The following is a 17,557-nucleotide window of genomic DNA, read 5'->3' as shown; positions in this document are numbered from 1 at the left end:
TCTCTTCTAAAGGCTTTGTTAAGAGATCACAAAACTTGGTAGAAAATTTTTAAGCATAGGAACTTAAAAGACCCACATTAATGAAGTGTTGAAGTGGGAGTGGATTTTGTCTTAGCAAGAGTGCCTGTCAACCTAAAATCAGAGACAGAGATGGTGAATATTACCTAGTTATAATAACTAAGACTGTTACAAACAAGCAAGCTCGTAGCCTCAAAATTTAAAATATGGCAATAGACATTTTACCTAACAATTATAATAACTAAAAGATATACAAACAAATTGATAGTGTGCCATTCTAGTAGATTTCCAACATTCCTCTAGTAAGAGGCGTGTGATAAAGTTGTGTACTACCAAGAAAAGGTCCTGTCTGCAAAAATGTTTGCATGTGAGGTGATATATTTGATTTGTTTACATAAGTAAGCAATTACTCACATGTACATTACAAAATTAATGAGTTCATACAAAATTTGAAAAAAGAATAATTTGAAGGCCATGATATTTTTTCTAAGAATAGAGTTCATTGAATGAACGAACCTCTGGCCTTTCCAGCCCTCGCCTGAATATGCATCGATAAGGGTCTGCTCCAGTTTCAGTTTGATGAAGAGATATTTGATCCTTCGATTTACACGCAACACTTCATCCAAGGGAGCATTTTGTGCCTTCTTTTTCTGCTTTCTTCTCTGCTGCCTCCTTTTCATCCCCTCTGTACCAGATGTTCCATCGGCTTTTTCTTTTATCGTGTTTTTAGAATCACTCTTCCATTTTGACCTTCTTGTCTTTCTTTGTTGTGAGCGTTCAGATTTTCCTGCAGCAAAAGATCTCAAAGCAGAACTTTTTCTTGGTCTTTTCTCACTCTCATTTTTAAAATTTAATCTTGAGGCGTTCTGCAAAGACCTTTTTACTAACTTTCCCGCTACAGTATTGGTATTCATCCTTCTACTATTGCTCAGAGATTTCTGCTCCTCTGTTATGGAAACATTTCTTGATTCCGATGATTCCCCTGTTCTTTTCTTAGTAAGAACTGAGGAGATTGTTTGAGCATGTGTTTGTGATTTTCTTTCTCTCATCCTTCCAGATATAACACCAGAATCATTGACTTTCTGCAATGGAGATTTGGGTGCATTTGAGGGCGCCTGTTTGTCTTTTACTGCTCCAGAAGAGCTTTTCCCAGCCCTGGCCATCTTATATTCTCCAAAGATTAGAACGCTCAGAAATTAATGTAACAAATATGTGTTACGCAAGAGAACTCTTCAAAATGCCTACACATAAAAATCAACAAAGGCTTAGAAGCGGAACAGAACAGGCGTAGTCTAATTTTCTAGAAGTTGAGGCCAACAAAACTAAAAGTATAAGTCAGGCCTATAAGTCTGCACGGTAAACAAACCATGGTTATATTGAAGCTCGAAACTGAACTGCTTAAAATCGTAGAATATATTACATATGCAGACATGAAAGGTCCAAAAAAATACATCTCGCCCTCGCGGAAAAAAGATAAAGGGAAACAGAAAAAGGAGGGAGAATAGGCAAAAATATGGAAAGTATCTCAAAACCCGTTAATTAGGGTTAACATTGAAATATTTAAAAAGGGGAACTCGTCAGATGGCCTGAATGTCTACAAGTTATATCGATTCAAATATTTCTACTTGGTTTCTTTTACACAGAAGGGAAAAAGAAGAAGAACAGATGCTCAAAGAACCACGAATACTAGCAAATTCTCACAATGCGGTGCTGAAAAGCTACATATTATCTCAAAAATGATTGAAAAGGTAAACAAATACTTGCAATTAAGAAAACTAATGCCCCGCAAATGTCACAATAACTGCAGATGAAGTACGATGAATCTCGGACGAACTCAAAACAATGAATCATCAGCACTCATAGTTAACGGCTTCAATTAACCTGCTGAACGCGACTCAATAAAACATAGGAACTAGATAATATACTTAATAAGTGAAGCAGTTTGTAGACCTGCGATCTGAAGTGCCCTTTAAATATCCAAAACCAACAGAATGAAATGAGAAAGTATAGAGATCGAATTTGAGATTGTCTATAACAAAGAACTATGCTAACCACACAGCCGCCCTCAGAGCTGTTGTTAGCCCACAAATAAAGGTGATCATAAAAGCTTAAGCATTACACCCTAAACACCTTATGATCCACCATAATCCCAACAGTTAGGCTTCTATGCGAAATTAACATAGCATAAATGGGCATTGAGTTGAGAAGATACCTTGTTCCCCATGTTTACGTATCGGAGGATCATCAGGAGAACGAGCATTAACGTAGGCTTGCTAGTTTTTTCTCTCTATCCCTCACTCTCTGAAGAAAAATGTAGGCTCGCCTTCTCTGCCACCGCTGGTTTCCAAATATATTTTCGCTCTATTTCTTGACAATTTACAGTGCAATTGAAAAAGGGAGAATTCAAGCTTGAATTACATCAGCTACATCATCGGTTTGGCTTTGGAATTTTAGTAATTGCCACATAAAATTTATTAATAAGGGTTGAGTTGATGATGTTCTTAAGGATCTGGATCCTTATATCTCTTATCTATGTACATAGAAACTTATTTCTCTCTTTTTATTTTTATCTTATCGTACCCTTCTTCTTTATATCTCTTATTTATGTACATAGAAACTCATTTCTCCCTTCCTATCTTTATTTTATCGTATTCTTCTTAAACTTTTGCTCTTCTATATCTGTATCCCAATTTACCTATTTATGTTTGATGTATTTTATCTATTTATATTTTATCCATCTACCACTTTATATATCTTTATCATTCTCTCTCTTTCTCTCTCAGAGTCTCTCTATCTCCCTCCTCTCCTCTTCCACTTTCTCTCCTTCCCACTCCTCTCCTCTTTTTCTCTCCCTTCATAACTATCCTCCACTTTAATATTTGATTTGGGTCCATCTATCTACACACTTTCTATCCCTATGTTTCCTTGTCTATTTTTGTCTCTAGCAATATTTTCACCTATTTGCCCCTCTTTTTTCTAACTATTATTTCCTTTATAAATGGACAACCTAGGTATTTGAAACCAATAATCTCTCTCTCTCTCTCTCTCTCTCTCTCTCTCTCTCTCTTTATATATATATATATATATATATATATATATATATATATATATATATATATATATATAGTGATTGTGTGATAAATACATTATAAAAATAGGAGAAATCATGATAAATAATGACCTTGAATCAACAAGTGAATAATTTCAATAAATCTATAGCTATATAGTAATGTTGTGCTATATTTGTGAATCTCTCTCTCTCTCTCTCTCTCTCTCTCTCTCTCTCTCTCTCTCTCTCTCTCTCTCACACACACACACACTCTCTCTCTCTCTCTCTCTCTCTCTCTCTCTCTCTCTCACACACACACACACACACACACACACACACAATATATCATCTTAATATAATTAAAAAATAAACACTTAGAAATCTATTGATTAATATAAATAATAAGTAAATGATATTAATATTATCATCATGTGTTAGCTCAAATAATAAATAATATCTTTGTGTATGAATACATCTCTATATATCCTTCCTAATATATATTGTAATTAAAAAATTAATCAATTTTTATTGCTATGTTTACCTCAAATGTAAGAACTACCAAAATATCTACAAGTGATTTTTACTTACTAAGGTACCTTTAGGATGTTTTATCAAACTTATTAAATATTTGTAAATTGAAATAGAAATTTATCAAATTTACAAGAGGATCTATCTAAACTATAACTCCCTAAACATTATCAACTTCTCCAAACTATTGCAATTTGTACCTTTATAATACAAATTACTATAAACTATCAAATATCATTAAAGTTTTAAGTGATAAGTTTGATTCATTACTTTACAAGAAATATTTGTATAGTATATTATCATTGAATTGTACATACAAATATTTCAAGTGTTCTGGTTTGGGTTCTACAATGTTGCAGAACTTTGGGTAAGTATACTGACTTATTCTAATAATTACTAGTTGCAATATTATAGGAATTTGTTTTAATATTTGTGTCACAATGCATCCTTTTGAGCCATGTTTTTCAAACATATCTAATACAACATTTCCATCTATAGTTTTGAGAAAATGCTATGCTTTAATGGATATGTTTTTACATCAGATGTTTGCATTTATTTGGGTATTTTAAAGTTGTTTTAACAAAACTATTAGCTATAATATCTATAGTTTTTCTATCAACATTTAATGTCAAAAAGTGAATAAATATTCCTTGATTAGATTATGATGACTACTTATTTAAGCTTCAATCCAAATTGAATATAAATTATTTTAATCTTCTAATTTTTTTAAGAAAAAAATTGTAATTAAGATTTATATTATCTTTCTATTTTTATTTTTATTTTTTATTTTTAAATATTCCTTCACATATATACAAATTTGACCTGGTTAACAATCTACTTCCCTCTCTTATATTTTTTTCATTATTATTTTTATTCAAATTGAAGCACTCTAATTTCTAACCTTTAAGAAAGAAATCACATATCTATTAAATTTAATTATTATCATGGTACTTTCCTCTACTCTCATGGTCTTCAAGATGTTAGTTTTAGATGTCATATTCACTTTCCAACCAACATTAACATTACAATCTCGCCCTAGTCCAAAATCGTGATGTAGTTGACTAAATATATGTATAGATAATAAGAACTCATTGGAAAATCTCCCCATCTCGAATTGGACAAAATGAATTGGCATGCATAATTGCTCAAGACAAAAAAACACATTTTTATCCAAAATCATATTTGAATTTTCACCCCATTCAAAAATATACAAAAATAGTTTCAATGTTGATTCAAATGAAAATTGAAAGTTTCTCCTTTTCTTTTAATCAATCTGCATTATTAATGGAGATGAACTGAATTTCTCTGTATAATTGAAAGATTTTAACTATCTTAAAACCAATCTATCAATATAATAGATACATATTGTTTTCTTAGTTATTATTAGAGAGGTGATTAATCAACAAGCATGTGGCTTATATTATTTAACAAAATAACCACTAAATACAAAAGGTCTCGTTCGTATGATGTCAATCTTCCCTTTTAATACAATATTCATCTGGTTTGCTTGAATAACTATCTATTTTTGCAAGTTGCATGTGAAAACCACTAATAGTATTGACTTAATACAAGAACTAAACCCACTTATTTAGGCCATCATCTAAAAGTCTAAATACATATCTTTGTGAACATATATATCATGGACCTAACTACTATAACATAATAATGTTGTACCAATATATTACAAACATCTATTATTAAAGCATTTGTATGAGATTGCCAACCTTTAATTTGTGGACTTTACAAAAATTCAATAACGAGTTAGCATCATAATTTTTCAAGTGGTTGGAGCAGTCCATTATACCTATACAGATGGCCGCATTATACACCATAAAAAAATTCAAATCTATGAAAGTGTGGAGGATTATTGATTTTTGAATTTATCAGCACCGCTTTCTAATTATACAGCATCCGACAATGTCGAATTGCCAAAATAATCTAGTGGCAAGTTTGACAGAATTGAGCCTGTCGGCTCAATAATAATAATAATTTTGATGGTTTTGCGAAGGGAAACCCTGGTAATGTAGGTTGTGGTGGGGTTCTAAGAGATCACAATGGTAGATTTATGTATGCAGGTGAGTACCCTTTGGGATAACTTATAGCCATGTTGTTGATACAAGATTGTTTTGAAGTGAAGAACTTGTAATAGAACAATCATTATTTTGCAAACGATGTCAAACCTACTACCTATTGGTGAGACAGTTGCTTTTTGGTCTAAAAGCTATTATTTAGTTGATTGGTGAAAAGGATTTGAAAAGAGGAGATAACAATAGCACCTAGAGAAAGGTTGAGTTATTGGGTATGTAAAAGAAGCACTAAGACCAAGTAAGACATTGATACTATAGTGTATTATTTATCTACTTAAAGTCTAAAATGAAAGATTACTCAAGTTAAGATTGGAAGAAGAACAGTGCAAGCCGAGAGATTGTCAGTATATGCCGAGTAAAGTTTAGTTGATGCCGAGCATCAGTAAACTTTAGTGTTCACTGAGTGAACTATTGTTGGCCGAGTGAAAGAATAGTATAGAAGTCGAGTGACAGCATATTGATGTCGAGTGCCAGTAAATATGTTAAATCAAAGATTTGACAAATCTGAGCTGACTATTTTGTTTTCTTGAATTGTGTGAAGCGTGTGAAAGATAACTATGATGAGTTGGTGGCAAAGAATTCAAGGTAAATCGTTTTGAGGTGAATTCAAGGAAGATTGAAGAAGATCTTTCTAGAGGAACCAAATGGAAAAGTGGGTAGATTAATTGTATCCTACCTAACCCTAAAATGGACGATTGCGGTTAAGCAGCAAAAGATCTTAATTCTCTATTTATAGAGATATCTAGTCAAAAGAAAAGGTTGTCATGTACGAGAACCTAATGAAGACAAGGAGTCTAGGGTATTGCTTCATTTAGGGGTCAAATAGAAGAGACTTCAATTGGCATGCAAAGCAACGAGGCTTAAGAGTATGAATGCTTGAAGGGTGAACAAGTTATCAAAGCTGAAATGTGTGAATGCCAAGCAGAATGGAGGAATGAAACAAAGATCTGTAATCTACAAGTGAGTTGTAATTTATTATTAGATCAATCCTTACTATTACTTTGTAATCATTGTATCAGTCTAGGGTAAATCCTTTGGATTAAGGTTGACCTAACAGTCATTTGTAAATTCTTTAATCGGGTGACATTATAATGGAAAGGTCTAAAGTCCTCTAACAAGCTACTAACAGGGTGATTGAAATCCTCTAACTAGGTCACCTTTAACAGTGTGTATTGTAACCTTTAACAGGGTTAGCCTTTCACAAGATGTCATGACAAAAGAGTGAGAATTAGTAGCATGTTACTGGTGGTTAATCCCAATTGGGTTTCCTTCATAAAATCCTTGTGTCAAATGTGTTATTGAATATGTTATGTTTCATGTTTACATTTCTACAAATTTGTTTTGACCTAGGACAATAACCTATAAAGCTTAAGTATTCTATGATCTAATGGATGCATGCATGACAAGGTTTTATGGATATGGGTCTACTAAGCATTGGAAAGTTTTATTTGTACATCTGGACCTTGGATAATTGATTTAACCCCCTCTTAATTATTCTAAAGAATTCTTACAATTGGTATCAAAGCATCATAGTGCTTACAAGGACTAGTTTAAAGGTACTAGAAGCAAAAGATCAAGATGTCCAAAAGAGAGGTACCCAAGCTTAACAAGGAGAACTTACCTATATGGAAAAGTCTAATGAAGCTACACCTAGGAGGTCTTGGAGACCATGCATAATCTACCATCACCACTGAGCATGTTGACCCTACTGGACCCCTAACTGTAGATGATCTGAAAAAGAAAAAAGAACATAATTAGACAATGTTGGAGATTGCCTCTATCCTAAGTTATTATGAGTTTGATGACATCAAGGGTTGTGACAGTACAAAGAAGATGTGGGATGCTCTTCACACTATTTATGGAGGAGACACAAATGTTTTTTTAGCCAAATCTGAAAGTCTTAGAGGTAATTTTGATGACATGAGGATGCAAGAAGGTGAGAATATTGCTCAATATTGCTCTAAAATAAAAGATGTTTTTAATGCTATAAGAGGAGCTAATGGTAAGATTGATGATGAGATTGTATTAAGAAAAGTATTGAGAACATTGTTGCCCATCTATGCTATTAGTGTTTCTACCATGCAATAACTAAGATTTTTACCAAGTTCTAATTTGATTCTTGAAGGTTTGGTAGGTAAGCTCATTGCCTTTGAACTCTTTAATTTTGATAACTTCAAATTTGAGAATGTTGAATCTGCTTTCAAATCTAAACTGACATTAAAAGAACCTAAAGAGAAGAAGAAAAAGGTTGAATATGTTTCTAGTGATAGCGATACAGATGAGGAAGATGCAGAACAACTTGAAGCACTACAAGCAAGGAGATTTCATAGAGGCAAAGTCAAATTCAAAGGTAAGTTACCTATCATGTGTTTTAATTGCAATGAGGTTGGTCATATTGTTGTTGGATGTTTGAAAGAAGAAGAACAATAGAAGTGGAGACAAATACATAAGTAAAAGAGATGAGGACAACAAATATTACAAAGACAAAGACAAGAAGTCTTGCTACATTACAAAAGAGGAAACCAAAGATGGATCTGACGACCAAGATGACGAAGTGTTGTATGATGCAATGAAGGATGATTCTGATGAGGATGAGACAACTGCACTAGTGTCTTATGTGAACAAGAGTGACATACGGATCATTGATAGTGGGTGTTCACATCACATGAATGGAGATAAAAGCAAGTTCATTACCCTAAATTATTATGATTTAAATAGTGCAAGGTTTGGTAATGATGCACCATGTTTGATAAAAAGAAAATGATCTATCAAACTCATAGAAAAGATCATGTGTGAGAATGCTTATTATGTTGAAGGACTTAACTATAATTTGTTGATTGTGTCACAATTGAATAGTTTAGGTTGCAAAGTTGAGTTTGAGAACAAGATAGTGAAGATCTATGACACTGGTGTGGGAAAGGTGATCAGACTAGAGGTAATCTATTTTATCTTGATATGAATGATGCTACTTGTCTTATTGTAGAATTTGATAATGTGTAGTTATGATACAAGAGGTTATGTCATGTTAACTTTGATAACTTAGTGACTATCAGTAACATGAAAAGATTTAGAGGTTTGCCTAAATTGAAGAAACTTGACAATATAATTTGCAAACAATGTTAGTTAGGCAAGATGACAAAATCTATTTTTAAAAGTAAGACTCACACCTCTAAAGATATTCTTGAGATTGTTCATGCTGACTTGTGTGGAAAAATTGATGTGAAAAGCTACAAAAGTGACAAGTACATTATCCTATTTATTGATGATTATTCTAGGATGATGACAGTTATGTTTCTGAAATAGAAATCTAATGCTTTCCAAATGTTTAAGTGTTACTTAGCTAGAGTTGAAAAGGAGATAGGCAAAATCTTGAAATGTCTAAGATCTGACAGTGGTGGAGAATTTACATCAAATGAGTTTGAGATAATCTATAATGATAGAGGAATCAAAAGACAGACATATGCACCTAAGACCCCTTCACAAAATAGGATTGCTAAAAGGAGGAACAGATCCGTAATGAATTATGCTAGGACACTCATGATGGAGAAGAATGTTGCTTTGAAATAATGGAGAGAAGTTGTAAGTACAACTCTCTATACCTTGAACCATGTGCAAGTCAAGAAATGTACTAATTCAACACCTTTTGAATTATGGTATAGATACTCACCCAATGTAAAATATTTTAAGGTATTTGGAAGCAAGTGCTACATTTTTAAGGATTTTAGGAATGAAAAATTAAATGCTAAAAGTGAAGAAGGTATATTTCTTTGCTATTCCACATGAAGTAAAGCTTATAAGTGTTTAAATACTATCACTAACAAAGTTGTGAAAAGTGCAAATGTGAAGTTTGATGAATATAAAGAGGTACATGAAGTTGAACCTATGAAGGAACCTAAAGAGTACAAATCATTTGTATACTATTATGAAGGTAAGCCTATTGATGAACATGTTGTAAAGCAAGTTGCAAATCAACAAGTTTCAGTGATTGTCAAGTCACATACAATGAATGTCGAGTTACATTCAATAACCAAGGTGCAGACAGAAGCTGAGACACATTCTAATTCTAAGAAGTGTACATGAAAAAGATGTTGAAATACATGATAAAGAAGTACATAGTGATTCAGAAGTTGACAAACCTAATGAAGAAAGAAGATCAGACCCAAGATTGTCAAAGTATGTCAAAAGACATCTCCCTATTGAAAAAATTATTGGAGATAAAGATGCTAGACCAATGACAAGAAATAGACTAAGAAGTCATACATGTTTGTTGAGCATTCATGAGCCTAAGACAGTGAAAGATGTCTTAGAAAATGAGGACTAGAATAAAACCATGAAAGAAGAGATTGAGTAGATTGAGAAGAACAAGACACAAACTCTATTTCCTAGACCAAAGGACAAGAATATGATTGGAACCAAGTGGGTGTATAGAAATAAGTTAGATAAAAATAGTGAAGTCGCAAGGAATAAGGCAAGATTAGTTTGCAAAGGGTACACACAAGAAGAAGGAATGGACTATGGAGAAATATTTGCCCGTGTTGCAAGATTGGAAGGAGTAAGAACTCAAATTGCTTACTCTACATACAAAGGTTTTAAAGTCTATCAAATGGATGTGAAGTCAACATTTTTGAATGGTATATTAGAAGAAGAGGTCTATATAGAAAAACCAGAAGGATTTGTTGATGGTATGTAGACTACATAAAGCTTTATATGGTTTAAAGCAAGCCCCAAGATTGTGGTATGAAAGGCTTCACAATTATCTTATGAAGATTGGTTTTGAGAAGATTGGTGATAACATCAATCTGTACTTGAAGATAGAAGGAGATAAAGGTATTTTACTAGCTGAAATTTTTGTTAATAATATCATATTTGGAGGTCAAGATACATTATGTAAGGCATTTGCAAATGAAATGAAGAAGGAATTTGAGATGTCTATGTTTTGAGAGATCAAGTTCTTTGTTGATTTGCAAGTATATCAAATAAAATATGGTATATACATCACTCAGTCTAAGTATGTGAAGGAAATATTGAATTTTTTTGGATTGGAAGATTCCAAACTAGTTAGCACACCTATGGTGACATGACACAAGTTGTCAAAGAATGATGATTTAGCTTATGTGAATCAAACATTGTATAGGTCTATGATTGGAAAATTGCAATACGTAGTGCATAGCAGACCTGACATTGGATTATCTTTTGAGATTGTTGCAAGATTCTCTGCTAATCCCAAGGAGAACCATTTGATGGTTGTTAAGAGAATTATGAGATATATGAAAGGAACATAAGACTATGGTCTATACTATAAGAAAAACAAAAAAAAATGAGTTGAGAGCCTACACTGGTGTTGATTGGGTTGGAAACATTGATGACAGAAAGAGCACAAGCGGTGGAGCATTTTTCTTAGGAAAGAGGTTGGTCACCTGGACCAACAAGAAACAAAATTGCATATCTTAATCTACTACCAAAGTTGAATATGTGGCTGCTACAGTAAATTGTACAAATATTTTATGGATCAAACAACTACTCAAAGGTATGAAGGAGGAAATCACTGAACCTATGGTACTTTATTGTGATAATACAAGTGTTATAAATATATCAAATAAACTTGTGATGCACACAAAGCCTAAGCACATTTCAATCAAGTATCATTACTTGAGAGAGTTATTTCAAGACAAAGAAGTGAGGATGGAATATGTGCATACAAAAGAGTAGATAGTTGACATCTTCACAAAAGCTTTACCTAAGGATGCTCATGAGTATCTTAGAGATAAATTAGGGGTGATATCCCTGTCCAAAGCTACTTAAGAAGCATAAGTAATACCCTACAACAACTGAGCTGAATGTTGTATCTTACAACTTGATGTAGTGGATATTACTTTAGAAACTGCCTAAAGTAATGAAGGAACTAAATTAGAAGATTTAAAGTCACATTAAAGGTGATAGAAGAAAAATATGGAATTGATTATATTTACATATAGAGATTTCCAATCTTTGGCATTGTTGTCAAAGAGGGAGAAATGTGATTGAGGGATATAAGCTTAAGGGAAATAAAATATACATATACCTAGTCAAAGGAAGAAAGTATTGAGAGTTGCCAATAGTGGCATGTTATGATGGTTGAGTTATTGAGTTGTTATCCTTGCCATCAAGGTTCAAATCTAACGAGGATGAGGTCCCCTGTTTGTGGCCTCACTGGTTCATAGCTCTAGGTCAAAGTGTTTACCCCTCTAAAAAATAAAAATAAAATATAAAAAGTAGTGAGAGAGATATAAGAACAGAGAAGACAAAGATGGATACACCTGAATATCATAAAGATGGAGTGATATTCTACAAGAGGGAGCTATAAGTCACAAAGAGATAGATAAAATAAAGGAACTTGAAAAAGCTCACATTACCCTACATAGAGGAAGGACATATACTACATTGATAGAGGGAGAAATTTCAAAGATTTATTTTCTTTTTGGTATTGTTGTTGGTATTGGTTTGTCATCAATACTAAAGAGGGAGATTGTTGATATAAGATTGTTTTGAAGTGAAGAACATGTAATGGAACAATCATTATTTTGTTAATGATGTCAAACCTACTACCTACTGGTGAGACAATTGCATTTTGGTTTGAAAGCTATCATTTAGTTGATTGATGAAAAGGATTTGAAAAGAGAAGATAACAATAGCACCTAAAGAAAGGTTGAGTTATTTGGTATGTAAAAGAAGTACTAAGACTAAGTAAGACATTGATACTATAGTGTATTGTTTATCTACTTAAAGTTTGAAATTAAAGATTACTCAAGTTAAGACTGGAAGAAGATCAAGTATGAAAAGTGCCTGTCGAGCCTTGCTAAGTAGTTAGTGCAAGCCAAGCAGAAATCAGTGGAATCTGAGTGAAAAACAAGAGGTGCCAAGCAAAGATGAAAAATAGTACAAGCTGAGAGATTGTCAGTATATGCCAAGTAAGGTCACCTATTACCTTGAGAAACTCCATGGTTGCAAACTGATGTTACTAAAGAATTCGTTAGAAGTTGGTATGGGGATACTTGGTTTGTCTCTATGGGGTGTTTGTTACTATCAATGAGGTTTTTTTAGCTGGTTTAACTGGGCTTCCTAATACTAGTTTAAAACTTAATAAGAAAACTAAGATTTCTAATATTACTTTAAAGAATTCCCCAAAAATTAGACAAAGGAGAAGAAATTAGTTAAAATTGGTGATTATTTTTACCTTTATTAGATGAAGGTTATATGGCAAGAAGTGTTAACCTATGTTAGGGAGCATTTCATACTGGATGGTCATTCTAAAAGGGTGAATAACTACCATTTTTTTTCCTTAACCATTTTTGATATAAGGATAGAATTGTTAGAGTAAATAATTAATTATTAATTATTCATTTTATTTACTTAAGCTTACTTAGGTAAATGCATTCATTTATTAGTTGTAGTCTAGGAGTTTGTTATAAGTTGTTGACAATATGAGATTTTGTTCTCTCCTAAGTCATACTTATCATCTCACCTTGTTCGAGGACTTTCCACCTTATGTGGATGTATGCTTAGTTGTCACACTTATCTCCTAGCGTTTTCTAGCCTGTTCTAGTAGATTCCTTGAGCTCTTTATATTCGAGCTCCCTCATTGTATTTCATAACTCATATCACTTCTTGCATATTGTAAATACATATTTTGTTGTGTTTCCATATCTTTCTCTCTCATGTCCATTTAGAGTTTTTTCCTTGCTCCATGCTCTTCCTTCCTTGGCTTCCCTTTGACATATTTTCGCGTGTAGGTGATCTTGGGCATCTTCAGAGTTGGATTTCATCAACTCCAACATGGTATCAGAGCCTCCCTATTGCTTCTTTGTTAAAGGATTTTTGAAGTCGTGATTCAAAGACACAAACCCTAGTTTGTTTGTACTTTTTTTTTCAAATCAGGGGAACAACAAATTTTTGGAGCACATTGGGCCCAAACATATGCTGCCATTGGATCTAGAAGGTGCTCTTCACCTAGGATTCATATAAAACTTTTCATTTTTGGAGACATAGCTCCGAGAGGCAAAAAAAATTTGGTTGTAGGCTTGTCGTACGGCTGTACAAATGATTTGTGCATTAAAAATAAAAAACAAGTAGTGTCACCACTAGTCGGTCACTGGAGCCCTGCCCGGGCGTAGCCCATGGGTGGCCACAGCCAACAACGTTGTCGCAGTGACACTGTTGCTAGGGCTTTGCCAGTGGGCCACTGTAGACAGGCGACATCCCCTCATTACTCTACTCCGCCGGTGGTCACCGCCAGTCCGCAGCTCCTCCACCTCTTGACCTCCGCCCACCAACTCAGCTATTGCGTTAGCATTTATAGTCAGCACTAGCAACCAATGCAAGGGTGACACGTGGCTTGGGTGCCACATGGCACCTTGCCACGTGGCATCCACATGGCTTTCTTTTTTGTTGTGATGGCTTCTGGGCTGTCAAATTTAACACAGTGAAATGCTGACATCAACATGATGTCAGCACTACATCAACACGTTCCTGCCTCTCCTTCAGGGTCAATTTTGGACCTACTTGCAATTTTTTTGCCATAACTTGAGCATACGGAAGTATTTTTTCGATCCAAAAAAAGCACCGAAAAGCTGGTTCCGAGACAGAGACATTGGTGTAGGTATTTTTAGGTTTTGATGCATTTTTCTTGCCCTTTTTTTAGTTGAAGTCCAAAGTTTTTTTTTTGACTCTGGCTTGCATATCTTTTGCATCCCATGTCAATTTTTTGAAAACTTTATATTTTTTGAAAGCTGGTTTTGTCATCTTTTCAAAAATATTGTCATTTTTCCTTATAATTTGGCCCATGCTCTTTCTATCATATTTTTGGCATTTTTTCTCTATGGCGGATATCTTGGGTGTTTTAGGTTCGAGGATCATTTTTCTGGCATGGTTTCTTTTGTTTCGGGCTGTCCTATCTTTTGTGTCAGCTTTTTTCCTTTTCTAATCATTGTAGGCATCATTTCTAAGCACTTTTGTATATGCATTGATATAAAGTGTCACTTTTGCATTTTAGGTTCATGAATGTTGTTTTTGAGTTAGTTGTACATGCACTATTTTTATAAAGCACCATGGGGGAGATAGTTGTTTGCTATTTTAGGAATTCTCCCTTTGTCAAGTGAGTGTCCCTTTCACGACATTAGCCCCATGCAGCATCAGTGTGACAGTGTCTTTATAGGTATTTGTACCTCTTCCTCTCTCGTCGTTCTTGGTTTGTCTACAGGAGATTTTTGGCCCACCTTCTCAGTTGCCTGTCATCTTACCCCATCTGCATTAAGGGGGGGTTATGCTATTGTTCAAATGCTTTTGTGGTTCGATGGTTCATTAGTGTGAGCTATGTATTTAGTGGTTGATCCTATATACAAGGCAATTGTAGTAACTGGCTATACCTATGCATTTCAGTGAGATGGATCATCTACCATATAGACATGTTTGATTCGTGCCTTCTTCTTCCGTGGAGGTTCTTCAGATCAGCAGTTTTCTTTCTGATGGTAGAGTTTTTGTGGCTTCTTCATGCTTCAGTGATGCTCTTCATGATCACTCTGTGTTCCTGTTTTAGGGGACATTCCCCTAGATGGAGGCTTCTTCAGTTCTTCACTAGGTTCTTACCTCTTTTTGGGGGAGGGTTTTTCCCACATGGTTTTCTCTCTTTCTCCATTTTAAGAGGTTGCATTTCTTTGCATTGTACATGGGTACCTAACATGGCCTCATTGCCGAGACCCATTCTGAATTCATCTTAGTGTTGTGAGCTTAAAGAATTTCCCCAAGTTGCACTTAAGGGGGGGTGTTAGAGTAAATAATTAATTATTAATTATTTATTCTATTTACTTAAGCTTACTTAGGTAAATGCATTCCTTTATTAGTTGTAGTCTAGGAGTTTGTTATAAGTTGTTGACAATATGAGAATTTGTTCTCTCCTAAGTCATACTTATCCTCTCACCTTGTTCGAGGACTTTCCACCTTATGTGGATGTATGCTTAGTTGTCACACTTATCTCCTAGCGTCTTCTAGCCTATTCTAGGAGATTCCTTGAGCTCGTTATATTCGAGCTCCCTCATTGTATTTCATAACTCATATCATTTCTTGCATATTGTAAATACATATTTTCTTGTGTTTGCATATCTTTCTCTCTCATGTTCGTTTAGGGTTTTGCCCTTGCTCCATGCTCTTCCTTCCTTGGCTTCTCTTTGCTAGATTTTCACATGTAGGTGATCTTGGGCATCTTCAGAGTTGGATTTCATCAACTCCAACATCTCCTTTCCTTATTTTCTTAAGAATTCCCTTTTACAAGGGCTTAAAGCTTAGTGTAAAAAGGAGAGTAGACTTGTTGTCCATGAAGGCTTAATTTTGCTAATCGTAGAGTACTGTAGGGACATGACCTCTTGAGCTTCAATTTCTTTTGGTAAAATTAAAAGTAAAGCTCTCAAGGATGCAGTGGAGAATAATGTTGCTAAAAAAGGGAAAGGGGTTTTGGAGTTGGGAAGAAAGGGAACAAGATTTAGGGTATGAAGATAGAGTCAAGTGATGGGTGTGATTCTAAGGATGAAATGGTTAAGGCCTTTGTGAAAAGAAGGAAGATGGATTATGGAATGGGGAACAGAAAGATTAAGAAATAGAACATGGAAATTGAATCAGAGAAGGATTTGGAGCCTAGGGAGGATGAAGCGAAGAATTATGATGGTGGTCAAGATCAAGATAATCTAACTAATAGTGAAGGATGTAGTTCTAATAATGATGGTTATTATGGTAGCCAAGGTGGTACCTCCACTAGGTATATTAATAAAAATGGTGAGGGTTTGAAGCTAGTATTAGATAAAAAGTATAAATGAGACCCCTATATTTGAGAATAATAAGAGGAAAGGCATAGCAGCTTCTTGCCTTAAGGAGGTCAAAATATAGGGTAGATTTGAGGATCCTTTAGTTATTAATTTGGGTAACGTGGAGAAGACTAGAACAAAAGATAGTGAAGGGGACTTTATGAAGAAGAATTTAAAGGAGAAGGTTTTAAGGAAGGAGAATGTCCTTAAAGATGATAAGGACAAAGATCTGTAGCAAACCTTGGTTGAACAATCTAAAAAACATCTGGAAAATGTACCAAAAAGAATGAGTTAGATGATGGAGTGAAAGAAATGGAGGAAAAGGACTAGTGTAGGGTTCATCATGATACTAAGATGGATGAAATCAACATTGAGCAAGGGAACTATGTAATCAAGGAGCCTGAAGATTTTATTGGGGATGCTCGTCGAGGTAATCTTGAATTTCTTGATAAGGCTAAAATAAGAGCTGATTTTCCCTTGTGGTTGATAATTGGTTGTACAGTGAGGTGGATTCTTTGAAAAGAATGGTTAGAGATTTGTAGACAAACCTGGAAGTTGAGAAGAACAAGAGAATTGATTGGAGATGAAGAATGGGGATATTCCAAGTAAGTTTTTGGACTATGAGGCCAAACTTTACTAAATTATCAAAGATGGTGAGCAGAAACTGAACAGAGTGACTTCGAGTCTCTATGTAGTTGTAGCTAGTTTGGGCAAAAGGAGTGTAGATGAAATTGTGTCTATTGTTGTCATTTATCTATGAGTGGGGGACCAAGCAAGCAGGCTAGGAAAAGCACAAAAAAGGCAATGAGGTGGCTCCTAGCATGACTGTAAAGGATTCAATTGAAGATGTGGCTAGCCTTGGGAAGAATTTGGTGAAGGCAGTGAAAGATCTAGCTTAGCTCTTACATATTCTAGTGGCTTTTTTATTTTTGTGGTATTTATTGTTTGATCTATGGTCATTGGTTCTTGTTGTGCTAGCTGGTCCCTTTTTCCCAGTAGCTTTTTTGAGTCTCTTTTAGCACTTTTTAAAACTATTTTTTGATGTA

General features: G+C 34.3%; 1 protein-coding gene across 1 annotated transcript in view; it reads right to left on the bottom strand.

Moving 5' to 3' along the window:
• Positions 1-2,631, bottom strand: part of LOC149556947 (pathogenesis-related homeodomain protein-like) — a 241,526-nt gene extending 238,895 nt beyond the window's left edge. The window contains exons 1-2 of the mRNA XM_089831585.1: positions 2,231-2,631; positions 535-1,259 (exon numbers count right to left, since the gene is read on the bottom strand). Of these exons, the coding sequence (XP_089687711.1) occupies positions 535-1,181 (647 nt within the window). The 5' untranslated portion in view covers positions 1,182-1,259; positions 2,231-2,631. The remainder of the gene's footprint in view (positions 1-534; positions 1,260-2,230) is intronic.
• Positions 2,632-17,557: the final 14,926 nt, after the last annotated feature.

This window comes from Cupressus sempervirens, chromosome 5, assembly GCF_028749045.1.
Source record: "Cupressus sempervirens isolate cs-2001-9-10 chromosome 5, ASM2874904v1, whole genome shotgun sequence".
NCBI lineage: Eukaryota > Viridiplantae > Streptophyta > Pinopsida > Cupressales > Cupressaceae > Cupressus > Cupressus sempervirens.
Note: the sequence above shows the minus strand (reverse complement) of the source record. Positions and strands in the feature narration are given on the sequence as shown.